Raw genomic sequence first — 14,051 nt, 5'->3', positions numbered from 1 at the left:
TGTTCATTACTATTGTCCCTAAAGTCTTAAAATACATAAAATAAAGTTTTCTTATTTTTTGGCTTAAAAACTTTAGGGACTTACATTAAATTTTCATTGGTTGGTTCATTATGTCGAGTGTCCAAACGTTCCAACCACTAATTGTAATCTACAAACGCTGTTATTTTGTGTACATCAATTTATCGGCCATTACCTTATCCCTTTAGATTCCATGGAGAAAATATTTTCATGAATAAAAAGGCAGATTTGAATTTTGAAGGGTTTTATTTTATACACGAAAAGGTTATTGAACTGGAATTTCTTTTCCAAGAACAAAATTAACTAAATGACTTATAAACTTACATTATTTTAACAGAATATGTAGAAATATGTATAAAGTAAACAGTTTTCATTCAACATTCCGTTTAACATCTAAAATTACTAACAAAAAGAAGAAAAGACGAAATTGGAAGGTTTTTTGTTGATGTATAATTTTGTAATGAATAACTTAATGCCCGCAATAGTATAGCTATGTAACTAAACCATGTTTATATTTTTTCATGATTGATGAATGTAATTGTCCTTGTGTGATTTTAATTTTGTATATCAGTGTCTGAAGGGCTTTGTTGTTAAAAGAGTAGCTGCGCTACTTTAAAAAAAAGTTTAGAATGTTAAGTCTAGATAATATATATGAATTGTCTGTACCTATTGTATGGTTTATCCAGAAAGAGAGTGGACAATGGACTGTTTATTACACTAGTCCCCAAAGTTTAATTACGACTTTTCTTATTCGTTGGCGTATTTACTTTGGGGACTGTAGTGAATTTTGATTGGTTGATTCATTTAGTTGAATGTTTAAATTTTTGACTACTAATTTTAATCTACAGAAGAGGTATTTTGAGTATCACCATTGGGGATGTACATCAATTTATCGGCCATTGTCTTATCCCGTAAGATCCCTGGGTTTTGCACTAGAGTTTCTGGTGGAAGGAAAACTAAATACTCAACAGTATGGTTGTATAACTACACTTGGTATACCCTGCTTTTCAATGGAGAGAGAGAGAGAGGAGAAAGAAGTAGACACAGACTAAATTTAAGAAAAAATGTTGGTAATTTAGCTTATCGAAAAAGTCTTCATATTAAAAATAAAATATTGCTACAATATAAGGTGCATGACATTTTTAAAAATCGAGAAAATAAATGCCTTAATGTATCGTCACATATGAGATTTTCAGACAGGTTGTGCAATCAATGTATTGTTGCTTGATTCTTGATAATGTAATTGTTACCAATAAAGAAATTATGATCATATTGTCTACTAATGTTAAGTCTTGTTTAAAAAAATGAAGGTGAAATATTTTTTCTTCAAAAGTATCCCTATCCATGTGAATTTGCTGCCGGTTTATGGTTTGCAGAATATTTTGGAGTGCGCAAAAAAGTATTCATTCAAAAATTATTAAAAATAAACAACTCTTATTTTCTGAAGAAACGGCTTGAGTTATATTTAGAGGAATTTGTATCGTCTTCTTTTTATTAGACAAAAGAATTTTGTTTTTCTGTAATCAAAGACCTTAGAAACTTTTCTCCCTTTTTGAAATTTCGCCTATTCCACATTTTTTAATCATGACATGCCTAATAATTTCACATTTTTCAACATTTCTTATTTTGAATGGATGCTTTTTTATGGAAACGTGACTTTAGAATTGATAAATTTCATATTTTTACAGGGATAAGACAATAGATGATAACTTTTAAATTAGTTAAAATTAATCATCTTTTAATTACCTTTCATGTTCCTCTTTTTTAAAAATCCTTGTTTTTTTTATGTTTTTAAAGCCACATGAGAAGTATTTACAGTTAAGGTTTCCAAATTTTAAAGGGAGTAGGCGGATGTGCCACTTTTTGAAACCAAAAGTAAAACGCGCATGATCTCAGCCCATAAAAGAGTTACAACTATAAGATTCGGCACAGCAATTGCTTTTGTGGAGAGCAATATGGAACTGCGAAGAAACGGCACCGTTTCCCGCCGAAATTCTTTTTGCCTTTTTATCGCCATAATAAACAATTTTCACTTGACACTTGTAAGATTTTTACAATTGCAATTATTTTTAATACTGACATGTTTTAAATTCCCCTACCTATAGAAAGTGTCACGTAAAAATATAAGGGAAATTTTTATGAGAAAAAAAAGTTTATCCCAGATGATTGAGAACTGTCTAATTTGGCGAAAAAAGGCAAAACAAAAAGCAGCAACTCTTTTATTGGCTGATATCATGCGCGTTTTACTTTTTGTTTCAAAAAGTGCCACATCCGCCTCCCCCCTTTGATAAGTATATTATCTATAAGTATAACATTTTTCAATTGTCAATTTTTTAATGAATGTCTTATTACATAACATTTACAGATTTTTACTTTTTAAATATGTTATTATGTAATTTTCTTGTTTCATTTTGTTTATATAAGCAATGCAAAATATCTCAGAAATATTACTTGAAATAGTTTATATAAGAATCATGGATGTAGCACGCAGAAAGGAAGGGTACAATGGGCTGTTTATTACACTAGTACCCAATGTTTTTTAAATACGTTTTCGTATTCGTTGGCTTAATAACTTGGGGACTTTAAATGAATTTTGATTGGTTGATAAACTAAGTTGAGTGACCAAACGTTTCAACTACTAATTTAATCCACAGAAGGAGTGATTTTGTGTATCATCATTGGGGATGTACATGAATTTATCGGCCATTGTCAGATTTCTGTGTAGCTACCTTGCTAGTATTTGTACTACAGTCAAGTACATCATTTTTAAGACAAAATGTTATGTTTTCTGCGGACAACTGAAATGTTGTAATTGTTACCACAATGATGGTGTACGGTTTGAGTCTTTGAAAACTGTGTAATGCAAGACTTCAGCATATTTTTGTTTACTGATTGTATTATTAGTATTTGAAAGTGGATTGGCATGGCCCATAATCAGTCAAAGGAAGTGAAATTAAAGGGTTTGTTGTCAACAGGATGCTTCAATGAGAAAGATTTGCTTTCTGGGCAAAACCAAATAAGACCTTTTGAAGTAGAAATGAAATTATTTATTCTAAACATAATTAGCCAATTTTTATTACATCTACCTGTTTGGTGAAAAATCAATAGATTATTAATTATCATGGAACTGTTTTAAAGCAAAACTTTGCCCTTGAGTGTGTGTTTGTCTATTTATGTGTGTGTGTGTATGTGTATTTGTGTGCATAATGCCTATCTAAAAGTCACGTTTCAAAGACTATTAAAAATAATTGCATACATTGCATACAAAAAGATAAAAAACAAGGATGACAACATCCCTAAAAGCGAAGCTCTGAAACGGTAGGACAAACGGACATTAACACTTGTATAGTGTCAGAACTGAATAATCAGAATATAAATGAATTAGAGTCAAAGTAAAATTGTGAGTAAATTAAATTTGTTGAAAAAACTTCTTAATACAGGAAAAAGTTTATGGACATACTTACATTTTTAAGACTTGATTCTAGAGTTGCTTTGCTTATAATATTGTACTTTGTTGTAGCAAGAATCAGTATACCAAAAATCAGAACAATCGGATAATTAGATCACATAAAAATGTGTTGTTAAAAAAGTAAAAATCAACATGTTTAAAATGGACGTACGGACATTCTGGTAATGATTATAGAGTTGCTACGCTTTCTAAACCATACCTAACTACTACATGAATAACCATGCAAAGTTTGAAATCGATAGGACAATTCTAACATGCCTAAATCAACGAAAAAAGCTATCCGTCTCAGACGTACGGACGGACGGACCTACCCTAATTATAGAAAAGCTTCGCTATAAAAATTCCTCCATTTAATTACTTGTATATATTTTTTTTGTATGTATTTCACTTTTTCATTTCAGAGAAAGATTGAATTAGACAGGGAGTGGCCAATGCTAGACATAATAATCTACACCCCATTCTATCCTCCCAATTCTATAACATTAATTCAAACACATTTGAGGGGAATGTTACTTTATCTTCATCCATTTCCCTATGCCTCTATTCTGAGACTCGGAGCAGGATTAACAAATGAATATATAATATAAAGTCTTGAAATTTTGTTCTTTCATTTTTGCTACTTTTATATATTTTGTTAAAATATAGAAACACTTTTTAAGATGAAATTGCATAAGTATTCTATGGGTTATACTTATATAACTATGTTTTACATTGTTTATTTTTCTTGTTAAATTTTTATATTTTCCTGTTTGCTTAAGTGCTGATTTACGAATCTTGAGAATGCATTATCTTTACTTCGATTATAAAAAAAATACTTATAATTAATTAATGTTTATATAACAGTATCAATCAAATAATTTTTGATGTTTTGTTTATGAAATGGCATATAGAGGAATATCTAATACATCTAATCAATTGAAAAATATTTCTCAAATCTATTAATTAGCCTTAAAGAATCTTAATAAAAAAAGTTAGGGGGCAGAAATTCTTTTATGATTATCTATTGCTCATTGAAATTTTTATATAAATCATTTTATTATAAATATTTAGCTCAAATTCATTCAAATAGTGGGTTTTGAAGGAATATAATTGAAAAGGGTTTAATCTAAAACTTGAAACGAACACAAATATATTTTATAGTAATATAATTGAATTTGAATCCCAGAATTATCTGTACATCTAAATAATGCAGACTACAAACCTGATAATTCCAGACAAAATTTAAAGTGAGGTGAGACATTCTTGCAATACATTTAAAGATGCAGAAGGTACACTTGAAAATAAAATAAAAAATAAGATGTGTTGTTGTTGTCTTCTATGTTCAAAAGAATTATTGAAATTTTGTTAATATAAGATGCAAAATTATATTATTTGAGTGATTTTAACCTACCATACATGATCAATGCACGATATTTGTTGACATAAATTATCCTGACAATTTCAAGTAATATGCAAAATTCTTTAAATACATAAAATATCATTTGGGTACACTTTATATAAGGAGTAAAATTACATGATTTAGAATTAATTTAAATCACTGGATATATATTCATGTACCTATATGAGAAATTCTAAATATATGTCAAGAAAAACTATTTTAGACAATTTATTTAGTTAATTAGACTCGATCAAAATAAAAAAAAAGATGATTGGGTGCTTTTTACACCTCACGCTTCGTTTTTTATTAAATGAATAAGTTGGGGTACAATGTTTGGCACTTTCGATATAATTAAATGATAATAAAAAACCCATAGAATGCGATAATAACTTCAGAAAAATCGAAGAAAATAGTTTTCATACTTAATTAACGTTTTTAAGTTTTTCTTCAAAAAGTTTAGATAAGATGCCTTTAAAAGTCGTCTATGATTTTGTCAGGGATAAAAATGTAACTTTAAAATAAGAATTACAACATATTTTTTCAATTAGTACAACGTAAAATTTTGAACATTTTATTGATCAGTATATTTTTTAAAATGTGAAGTAGAAACCTGAATATTTTATCATGAAAATTGTGTTATGATTTGATTGTCTGCTAGATTACAAGAAAAAAGATACTGACAGTACTTGTTGGTTCTTTTAATAAAATTAGGTAGATTACTTTCAGAACCCCTCTTTTTGCAACGTTATTTCAATAGAACAGAGCCGTAGTCTTAGTGTTCTCAATATCTAGACAACCAACCATTGTTTTAGAATTGTTCAATTTTTTTAACTTCTGATAAAAGCAGAATTAATGGTATTTTTGTATATATTATACCTCCAAGAAATGGCTATACTTCCCAATCATATGTTGTGTGATATTTAAGAGGAATTATTTTGATATAATGTCATTAAAATATTCGTTGAAAAAAGTGCTATTCTAGCTTATACTTCACATTTTAATGTGTATGATAATTCAAATAAAAGATAATGAAGATTTATATTATATTTAATTCTTAAAATTATAAAGAAAAACCTGGAAACAGTAAAAAACTGACTTTATTTTATTGACGTAGGGAAAATTTTGTCAAATATTTGAATAAAAAAACAATATTAAACAAAATAAATTATTTTTGATATAGTCACAAAAAGGCTTAATGAGTTTAGGAAATATTTCATTCACTAATCATGTCATTTAAACTCTATTTCACAGAATACAGTGTAAAAAGATGTTCTCGTTTTAATTTTAAGTAATTTCAAATGCATTTTAATACCTTTTAATGATTTATTTTTTGAAACATCTTTTTATAAAATGTTATTGATTTTTGAAGTTATATGTTAGAATGTTTTTAAATTTTGTTAACATTTTGTTTTAAATGTAGAAAATTGGTAATTCTAAACATTCAAAAAATGATTTTATTAAATTTTCATCACTTAAATTGCATGTTTGATGAAATTTTCAACTGATAATTCAAGAAAAATCGTTTAAGTTTTATTATATTTTACTTTGAATTGTTAAAAAAATATATTATTGTCAAAAAAGGAGAAGTTATGTTTTCCTCAAAAAAAGACCTAAAACATGAAAATTAACACGTGTAATGAGAATTTTTTTCTTTCAGGTTTAATTTTAAGTAATTATTGATATTTTTTGTAAAAAGGATTTTATATAAAAAGTTTTAAAACTCGAGTTATGTAGTGGTTCTAAAAAAGGTTGCGAATTTATGCAATTTTCTTGCAAAAAAAATTTTCTGGGATTTTAAAAATAGCAAAGGGTGTTATTAGACGTACTTACAGATACAATTGCTAAGTCATTTTGGCCAAACACTAAAATAAAGTTTTGACATCTGAGGGTCCAACCGTGACCTTGAAAAATATTTCATGATTCAAATTAATTATGATTTTGAATAAACTACTAACTTTACACTTATAATAAAATAAATACAGTAAATATAAACCTGAAATTGCAGGGCAATTTTAAGCTAGCTGAACATTTATTCAACAATTAAAAAGATTATTGAATACATTTTATATAACTAACAATAGCAATATATCATGATTTAAATCAATTTAGGTGCCTGAATCTTTTTACCAATTCAAAATTCATACAGGATAATTCAGCAACAGAGTTAAACAAATGTAGATTAAAAGTCTAAAACTCTTTAAATGCAAGCAAAGATTATTGGGTACATTGGACAATTGTACCCAATTATAAATTCAAAATCAAAAGGGGGGGGGGGGGTGGCGAAAGTGACATTTTTTGTTTGTAACCAAAACTAAAAGTCAACAAAGAAACTCAACTAAAATAAGAGTTACAGGTCTGACATTTTGCATGGCAGTTGCTTTATAGGGGTACAATATGGAACTGTGAAGAAACGGCGTTGCAACCGCCGTTTCCCGCCGAATTTTTTTTTACACTTCTCGGCGGTTTTCGGCGGTTGCGCCGCCGTTTTTTCACAGTTCCATATTGTACCCCTATAAAGCAACTGCCATGCAAAATGTCAGACCTGTAACTCTTATTTTAGTTGAGTTCCTTTGACTTTTAGTTTTGGTTTCAAAAAGTGTCACTTTCGCCCCCCCCCCCTTTTTACATTCATTTTGCTTGTTTTTTCACTTTCACTTTCTCTGTAATCCATCTATTACTTTATATGCTTTGCTACCTATGGATGTTTTTCTAGAACATTCTTTTTTATCTTCAAAATGACATGATGAGTGAAGATGTATGTGCATAATATGTGATAATTATTAACTGTACCCTTTTACTTAACAGAGTTTACCTAACCTTGAAGATCATTAGTCTAGGCTGTCAAAGATAAATATTTTCACATATTTTTACCTTGTGTAAGTGTATTGACAAAAAGTGCAATGGTATTTTTAAAGCTGTTTGAATTGTTTTTGTGGTAATGAGAAAATAAGGGGGGGGGGGAAGTTTGTACAGTTATAGGAAATGAAAATTCAGTATCAAATTTTGCCCTGGCCGTTTGGGCTTGTTTTTATAGTTATCAACCTAATTCTTTTTGTAAACTCTCTTATATGATTGGATCTACCTGTAAAACTTTGAAAAATGAATTTTGGGACTTTCCCTCTAGGGGCTAGTGGGGCAAAAGACCCCCAAACACTAAAATTTTAAGTTATGAGCTTTTTTTTTAAGATCTAGCTGATTTTTTAAATGGAAGCTTTTATTGCATAAATTAGTTGATTAGCCATCCCATATTTCATTTTTGCACTTTACTTCTAGGGGCTTGTAAGCTCAAAACTTATAAATTTTGTATTTGGGGGGGTTGTTTTACCCCAAAAGCCCCTAGAAGTAAAGTGCAAAAATTAAATATGGGGTGGCTAATCAACTCATCTGTGTAAGAATATTTCATCTAAGAAAGTGTTATTGTTTTATAATTTTTTGTAGCAAGGAGATAAATAAGTTAAATAATTTAATTTGCTTAAAAGCTCTTGTGAGAAAAATCTTCCTATTTGTTTAAATACTTTATTTGAACAGAGAGGGAGAGAGCATTGGGCCCAAAGTTTTCCCATTAGCTGGCTTTCACACTTAGTTTTTTAATCTAATTAATTGGTTGTTTAAAAAAACAATATCCTAACCTTTAAATTAGTAATTTTAATTTAAAAAAACTATTTAGGTACAGAATATTTATACATGTATTGTCTTATCCCTGAGGTTCCCTGTTATTTTATAAAACATATTAAAAAAAGTGTTTTTTTTTCAGTTCAGTTCGAGTTCAATAAAGAGCCATGGCAACTTATCTACACTCACACAAAGAAGACAGAAAGCAGATGTCAGCCCAAAACTTGTTCGAAGGTCAGTTTATGATTTATTGAAAGCAAAATTATTTGGTATTAATTTTAAGCCCAATTGTGCTTTTAGAGTAAAAAATATTATAGGTACCTACTTCATTAAGAAAGTTATAAAAAAATGTTTATTTTTATCTACTTTTCTTTCAGAGTTCGTCAAATAAATAATGCTTTGATTGAAACAAAGCATTTGACGGCTTAAGTATATCTAGCAATAGACAAGTTAAAAAAATAGTAAATAAAAATTAGTAAGTAAAAAGTTGTTGAAACTTTTTTTCATTACAGACTGTCAGGCATAAAATGTTTCTATTTACAATTATTTTTACAATTTCGTTAAGTATAAAAAATGTGCTGAATACAATGAAAATATCATTCAGTCTTATAATATTAGAATGTCATTTCGGAAAAGTTTGGACTAATTAAGTTTTAATATGAACCAAATAATTAGGATTTATTATAAGTAACAATAGTGTTGAAGCCAACAAATCAGAGAATGTGGGTAATAATTTAAATTCAACTATCTCTTCCTCCCAGATTATCACTCCATAACACTTGACTGTGTTTGTGGTATGTTTCATATAATATTAACATTTTGTTCTAAGTTAAGGATATTATCTATTCGTTTACCTACCTGTTTTTAAAAGCGAAGCTTTTCTATAATTAGAGTCGGTCCGTCCGTACGTCCGTCCGAGATAGATAGCTTTTATTCGTTAATTTAGGCATGTTAGAATTGTCCTATCGATTTCAAACTTTGCATGGTGATTCCTGTAGTAGTTAGGTACGATTTAGAATTGTAGCAACTATATCATCATTACAAGAATATCCGTATGTCCATTTTAAACATGTTGATTTTTCTACTTTTAAACAACAAATTTTATGTGATCTATTTATCCGTTTGATCTGATTTTTGGTATATTGATTCCTGGGACAACAAAGAACAATATCATAAGCTAAGCAACTCTATAATCAAGTCTTAAAAATGTAAGTATGAAATAAACATTATCCTGTATCAAGCAGTTTTTCAACAAATTTACTTACAATTTTGCTTCGACTCTTATACTTTTATATTCTGATTATTCAGTTCAGACACTAAACAAGCGTTAATGTCCGTTTGTCCTACCGTTTCATTGCTTCGCTTTTATGGATGTTGTCATCCTTGTTAAATAGAGAAATGTTGCTATCCAAGAAGAAAGGCGCCATTTAGACTAAAATTTTCTTTCATTCGAAATTGCAAAATTTTCTAATTTAGCATTTCAAAATACTGATCAAATAGTAGAATTTGTTATATAAAGATGCAAGCTTATTATTACTGTATGTAACAAAATTAATTGTTAGTTAACCAGAACAATTGCATCCATAAGAAGCGCAGCAGTAACAAGCTAACTGTGTTTATATGCAAAATGATAAAATGTTTTATATTTAAGTTTCATTGATCAGTGTTGTAGCAACAATAAGAAAATAGACATCAAACTATCGTTTTATATAAAGTAGTAGACCTTTTTTGGCTATGTCCTAAGATTTCAATAACTACTGAACTGCTTGACTTCTCCATTTTATGGAATCTTCTTATAGATCATAGCTTGATTTTAGGGTATTTTCATATTTACCTTACTCCTCCAAATACAGAGTTCATGTATGTATGTAGCCTTGATTCTCTGAAGTTAGGATTCAGATGCCCGAGGAGATTGGAGGTGAGAATCCTTTGGCCAATCCTAGATTGGTAAGCTTCGCGCTCAGCTGAGTGTATTATATGTTACATTGCAGACTGACCCGCAATTCTCGTGGAAGCTACTCAATTATTACATCACCCTGGCCTAGAGTTTTGGCAGGTGTTCCATATTAAGCCACCCTAATTAATGGCACTCTCATATGAATGAGGAGCATAGACGAGGGAAAGCACGATTACAGTTGCTTGATAGGTAGGATCCTATCAACCTAAGGGCATCTCAGGGAAGGTTGCGTGATTATATTCTGACAAATTGCAACAGCATTTGTCATCCAAGTGCAATATCTATGAGGGGACTTGAACTCGGATTTTCCCAACCACAGCGTAGTGCGCTAACCACTACTCTATGGGACACCCTATTTACAGAGTTCATAGATGCTAGGAGCGCACCCGCTAGTTTTATATAATAAGGATACAAATTATATTTTCCTAACTCTATGTTTTGCAGTTTTGTGGGAAAAAACACATGTTCTATCATTCTGTATTTTGCAAATTCCACGCATGCACATGTGTTTCATAAGTTTACTCAAAATTCGATTTAAATTGTCATAGTAACGCAAATAATTTTGGGTAGCATAGCTTCTCTATTAGGTTTGTTCTTCTTTTCTTACGTTTGTTAGTTGATAAAAAAAATTTAAGTCTAACACCTATATTGACCTATTATTTGAAAGGACTTATTTAAATTTTAAGGCTTTAAATAGAGATGCTTCGATAATATATCCACAATTCTTGCAAAGTTTGAAATGACGGGACAACTCTAACATGTCAAAATTAACGGAAAGAGTTATAACCGTTACGTATGGACGGACGTACAGAGTACAGACCCTAACTATAGAAAAGTCTTAAAATGTACCTGCTTTGTCTTTTTGAACAAGCAATTTTAGAGATCTTATTTTTGATAATATTTTAAGGTTGGAAGGAGTTCCGGCCTTTGTTGGAGTTGAACAGTTTAGAGACAGGGTTTCTATCGTTGAACAGGTAAAATTTATTTAACTTTAAGGTAGAATAGCCTTATGTCTTTCCAAGTTATTACTGCAACTTCCATTTTTTACACACCATAAATTTCAATTTATCTGATAAGATAGGTAGCTGTTATGTTTTAATATTTACAAGAGGCTACGCCCCTCTACTTTCAATTGAAGTTTTTTTTATCTGGGGAGCGTTCCTTTTTTCCTAAGGGCGATTTCTCTCAGGAGGGTGATGGTACCCTCCCCGGCCCCAATCCGGACCCATGAGAAGCTACATTGTAAAGGAGAACCATACCTATCGGTTCAGTGGTTACAGAGATTATTCGCTACAGACAAAAATAGTTTCTACTTTATATAGTAGGATTAATATTAACGGCCAAGAATAAGTTAGGACTAGGGAAGTAAATATACAAATTAGCAATGAATTGTTGGGCAAATCAAAAATAGTAAGAAATGCCCAACCTTGTCAATCACTATACCTGTGTCCATAATTTTAGGGTGGAGAATACTTATACGAGGATATCTACATGAGGAGCTGGGATCTTGCCAAAGGATTAATGGGTAACAATTTGTTTATTGTTGTTATGGTGACACTAGAGTTGGCTCAATATAACTATATCGCTATTGGCTAGTTTTCTATAAGTACATAGCTATTTATCTATTTCTCAATAAATCAATTTTCCTCCCCCGCCATTACTACCTAAAAGAAAGAAGTAAATATTTATTAATTTAAATGATTTTTAAAAGATTTTTTCAATTATATTTTTTTCACATTACCATCACCAAAGGGTTAATATAATTAAAGTTTTAGTTTTAATATTTTAACACAAAGGAAGTGTCACCACAATCGAATTCTTTTAAAATACAGTTTTCTTAGATTTACTCTATTATGAACGTATATTTTTTATTTATGAAATAAGGATTAAATACTTCAATGTAATTCAAATATCTACATAAAGTGAAAAACTTAATTAATTCCATAAACAAATAGGATAAAGGTCTTATCGCTTTGGTCAATGAGAGTTTAATGAGGATTATTGGAGCACTATGAGTTTTAAACACTTTACCATTGGAAGACTCGAGCTCATATATAGACGTTTATTTCCTATATAGATCTGTCATGGATCTTGATGCAATAAAGCAGGCTGTTTTGTAAATGTTAAAAATTGGAAGATTTCATTAAATAAAAGTAATCGCAAATATACTTAGTAAATAAGTGTTCTCAAGTAAAGGGATCTGATACAATGTTAGATAACTGCTCTTGGATAGCGGACCATGTACGTCCATCTTATTTTTTTTTGTGGGGGGGGGTTGAGTTACTTCACTTCAATAGGGGGTTAACCCCTCCCCCCACTCCTTTGGACATATCTGTTGTAGAGTAATTTACTTTTTATGAATAGAGATGAGTTTCAAATGAATTTGGGCATATTGTGACAGGGAAACTTATGTCTTCAATTTGGGTTGATATTGATCAATACTTTTCTTGGTCAAGAATCTCTCACAATAGCCATATATCCATTTGTAGATTTGATAGTGTTATCATCTAAGCGGATGAGAGAGATACAACCAAAGATTTTTTTCTGTAGTGATCATGTTATTCGAATGACATTAATGTTTTACCTATGTAAAAAACATACAAAGAATAGGTTTTTGTTAGCGAAAAAAGAAAATTTGTCTCTTATTTACATATTTTAACCCTATACCTTTATATATTTTTAATAAATTTATCTTTATAGGTTTGTTGGGTGATAACTGGACGAATAACAAGATTTGTCTGCTTTGTGATTCTGGACTTAGCCACATAATAACAGCTTGGTCCTGCTGGATGCTGGGAAATATTGTTGTACCTCTGCCAGTCAATTCTTCACAAGAGGAATATAAATTGATATGAAATTGAAAGAACTTTAATTAAGTCCTTTAAGCTTGAGAAAACAGAAATTATCTGTTTTAATTGCTGCTTCTTTTTTGTTTTAAGCATGACTACAAAAAATATTTGAGGGATGTAAATTTTGCTACAGTATCACAAGGACTCTGGCAGGAAATTGACAACTTATTCATACGTACTGTACTAAATCAATCTTTACGTGTACTAATTTAACCAAATTAGGGTTTTTTTTAGGTTTTTTATAATTCATACAACCCCCTTAAGTTATTCATTACAATAGAATACAATTTTAAAATTTATTTACTGTGTAAATATGCATAAATATGACGTTTTTACTGACAATTAGGTTGATTTTTACTCAAAGCATTTTTCTTGTAGACAATAAAATGATTATAACTTTCGTTCTATTTAAGATAAATTGATGAAATAAAAAGTATTTTCAATTTTATTATGCTGTGAAGTCACTTATTGGTTTTAAGAAATAATAAACCCCTTTGATTTGGGGAGGGGGGGGGGGGGCGTTGAGTATCGAAATAATGAAACTAATGTAAATTTCTTTTTATGGTGGGTTTTAATGATTCATATAGCAGCCAAACTGTTTTTAGGCAATACCCCTTTGTCTGTCTGTCCCTCTGTCTGTCTGTTTTTTTGTCTGTCTGTCACTCCACTTGTCAGTCTATCTGTCTAACTGCCTCTTTTTCGGATTTCAATGAATCATCTGGCATAGCCTAATTCTAATTTGTTAATGCCGCAAAAACTTTCTGTCTG

General features: G+C 29.9%; 1 protein-coding gene across 4 annotated transcripts in view; it reads left to right on the top strand.

Moving 5' to 3' along the window:
- LOC145332364 (malonate--CoA ligase ACSF3, mitochondrial-like) overlaps positions 1-14,051 on the top strand; it is a 45,634-nt gene that overhangs the window by 18,549 nt on the left and 13,034 nt on the right. For all 4 annotated transcript variants that reach the window (XR_013884170.1, XR_013884169.1, XM_080177364.1 and 1 more), the window contains 4 exons: positions 8,620-8,711; positions 11,342-11,408; positions 11,896-11,959; positions 13,135-13,271. Coding sequence is in view for 2 of the 4 variants with exons in the window: in XM_080177364.1 (XP_080033490.1) it covers positions 8,620-8,711; positions 11,342-11,408; positions 11,896-11,959; positions 13,135-13,271 (360 nt within the window). In the remaining 2 variants the exon portion in view is untranslated. The remainder of the gene's footprint in view (positions 1-8,619; positions 8,712-11,341; positions 11,409-11,895; positions 11,960-13,134; positions 13,272-14,051) is intronic.

The sequence above is a fragment of the Acartia tonsa genome, chromosome 11, assembly GCF_053477335.1.
Source record: "Acartia tonsa isolate MP-2025a chromosome 11, ASM5347733v1, whole genome shotgun sequence".
In the NCBI taxonomy this organism is placed as follows: Eukaryota; Metazoa; Arthropoda; class Copepoda; order Calanoida; family Acartiidae; genus Acartia; species Acartia tonsa.
Note: the sequence above shows the minus strand (reverse complement) of the source record. Positions and strands in the feature narration are given on the sequence as shown.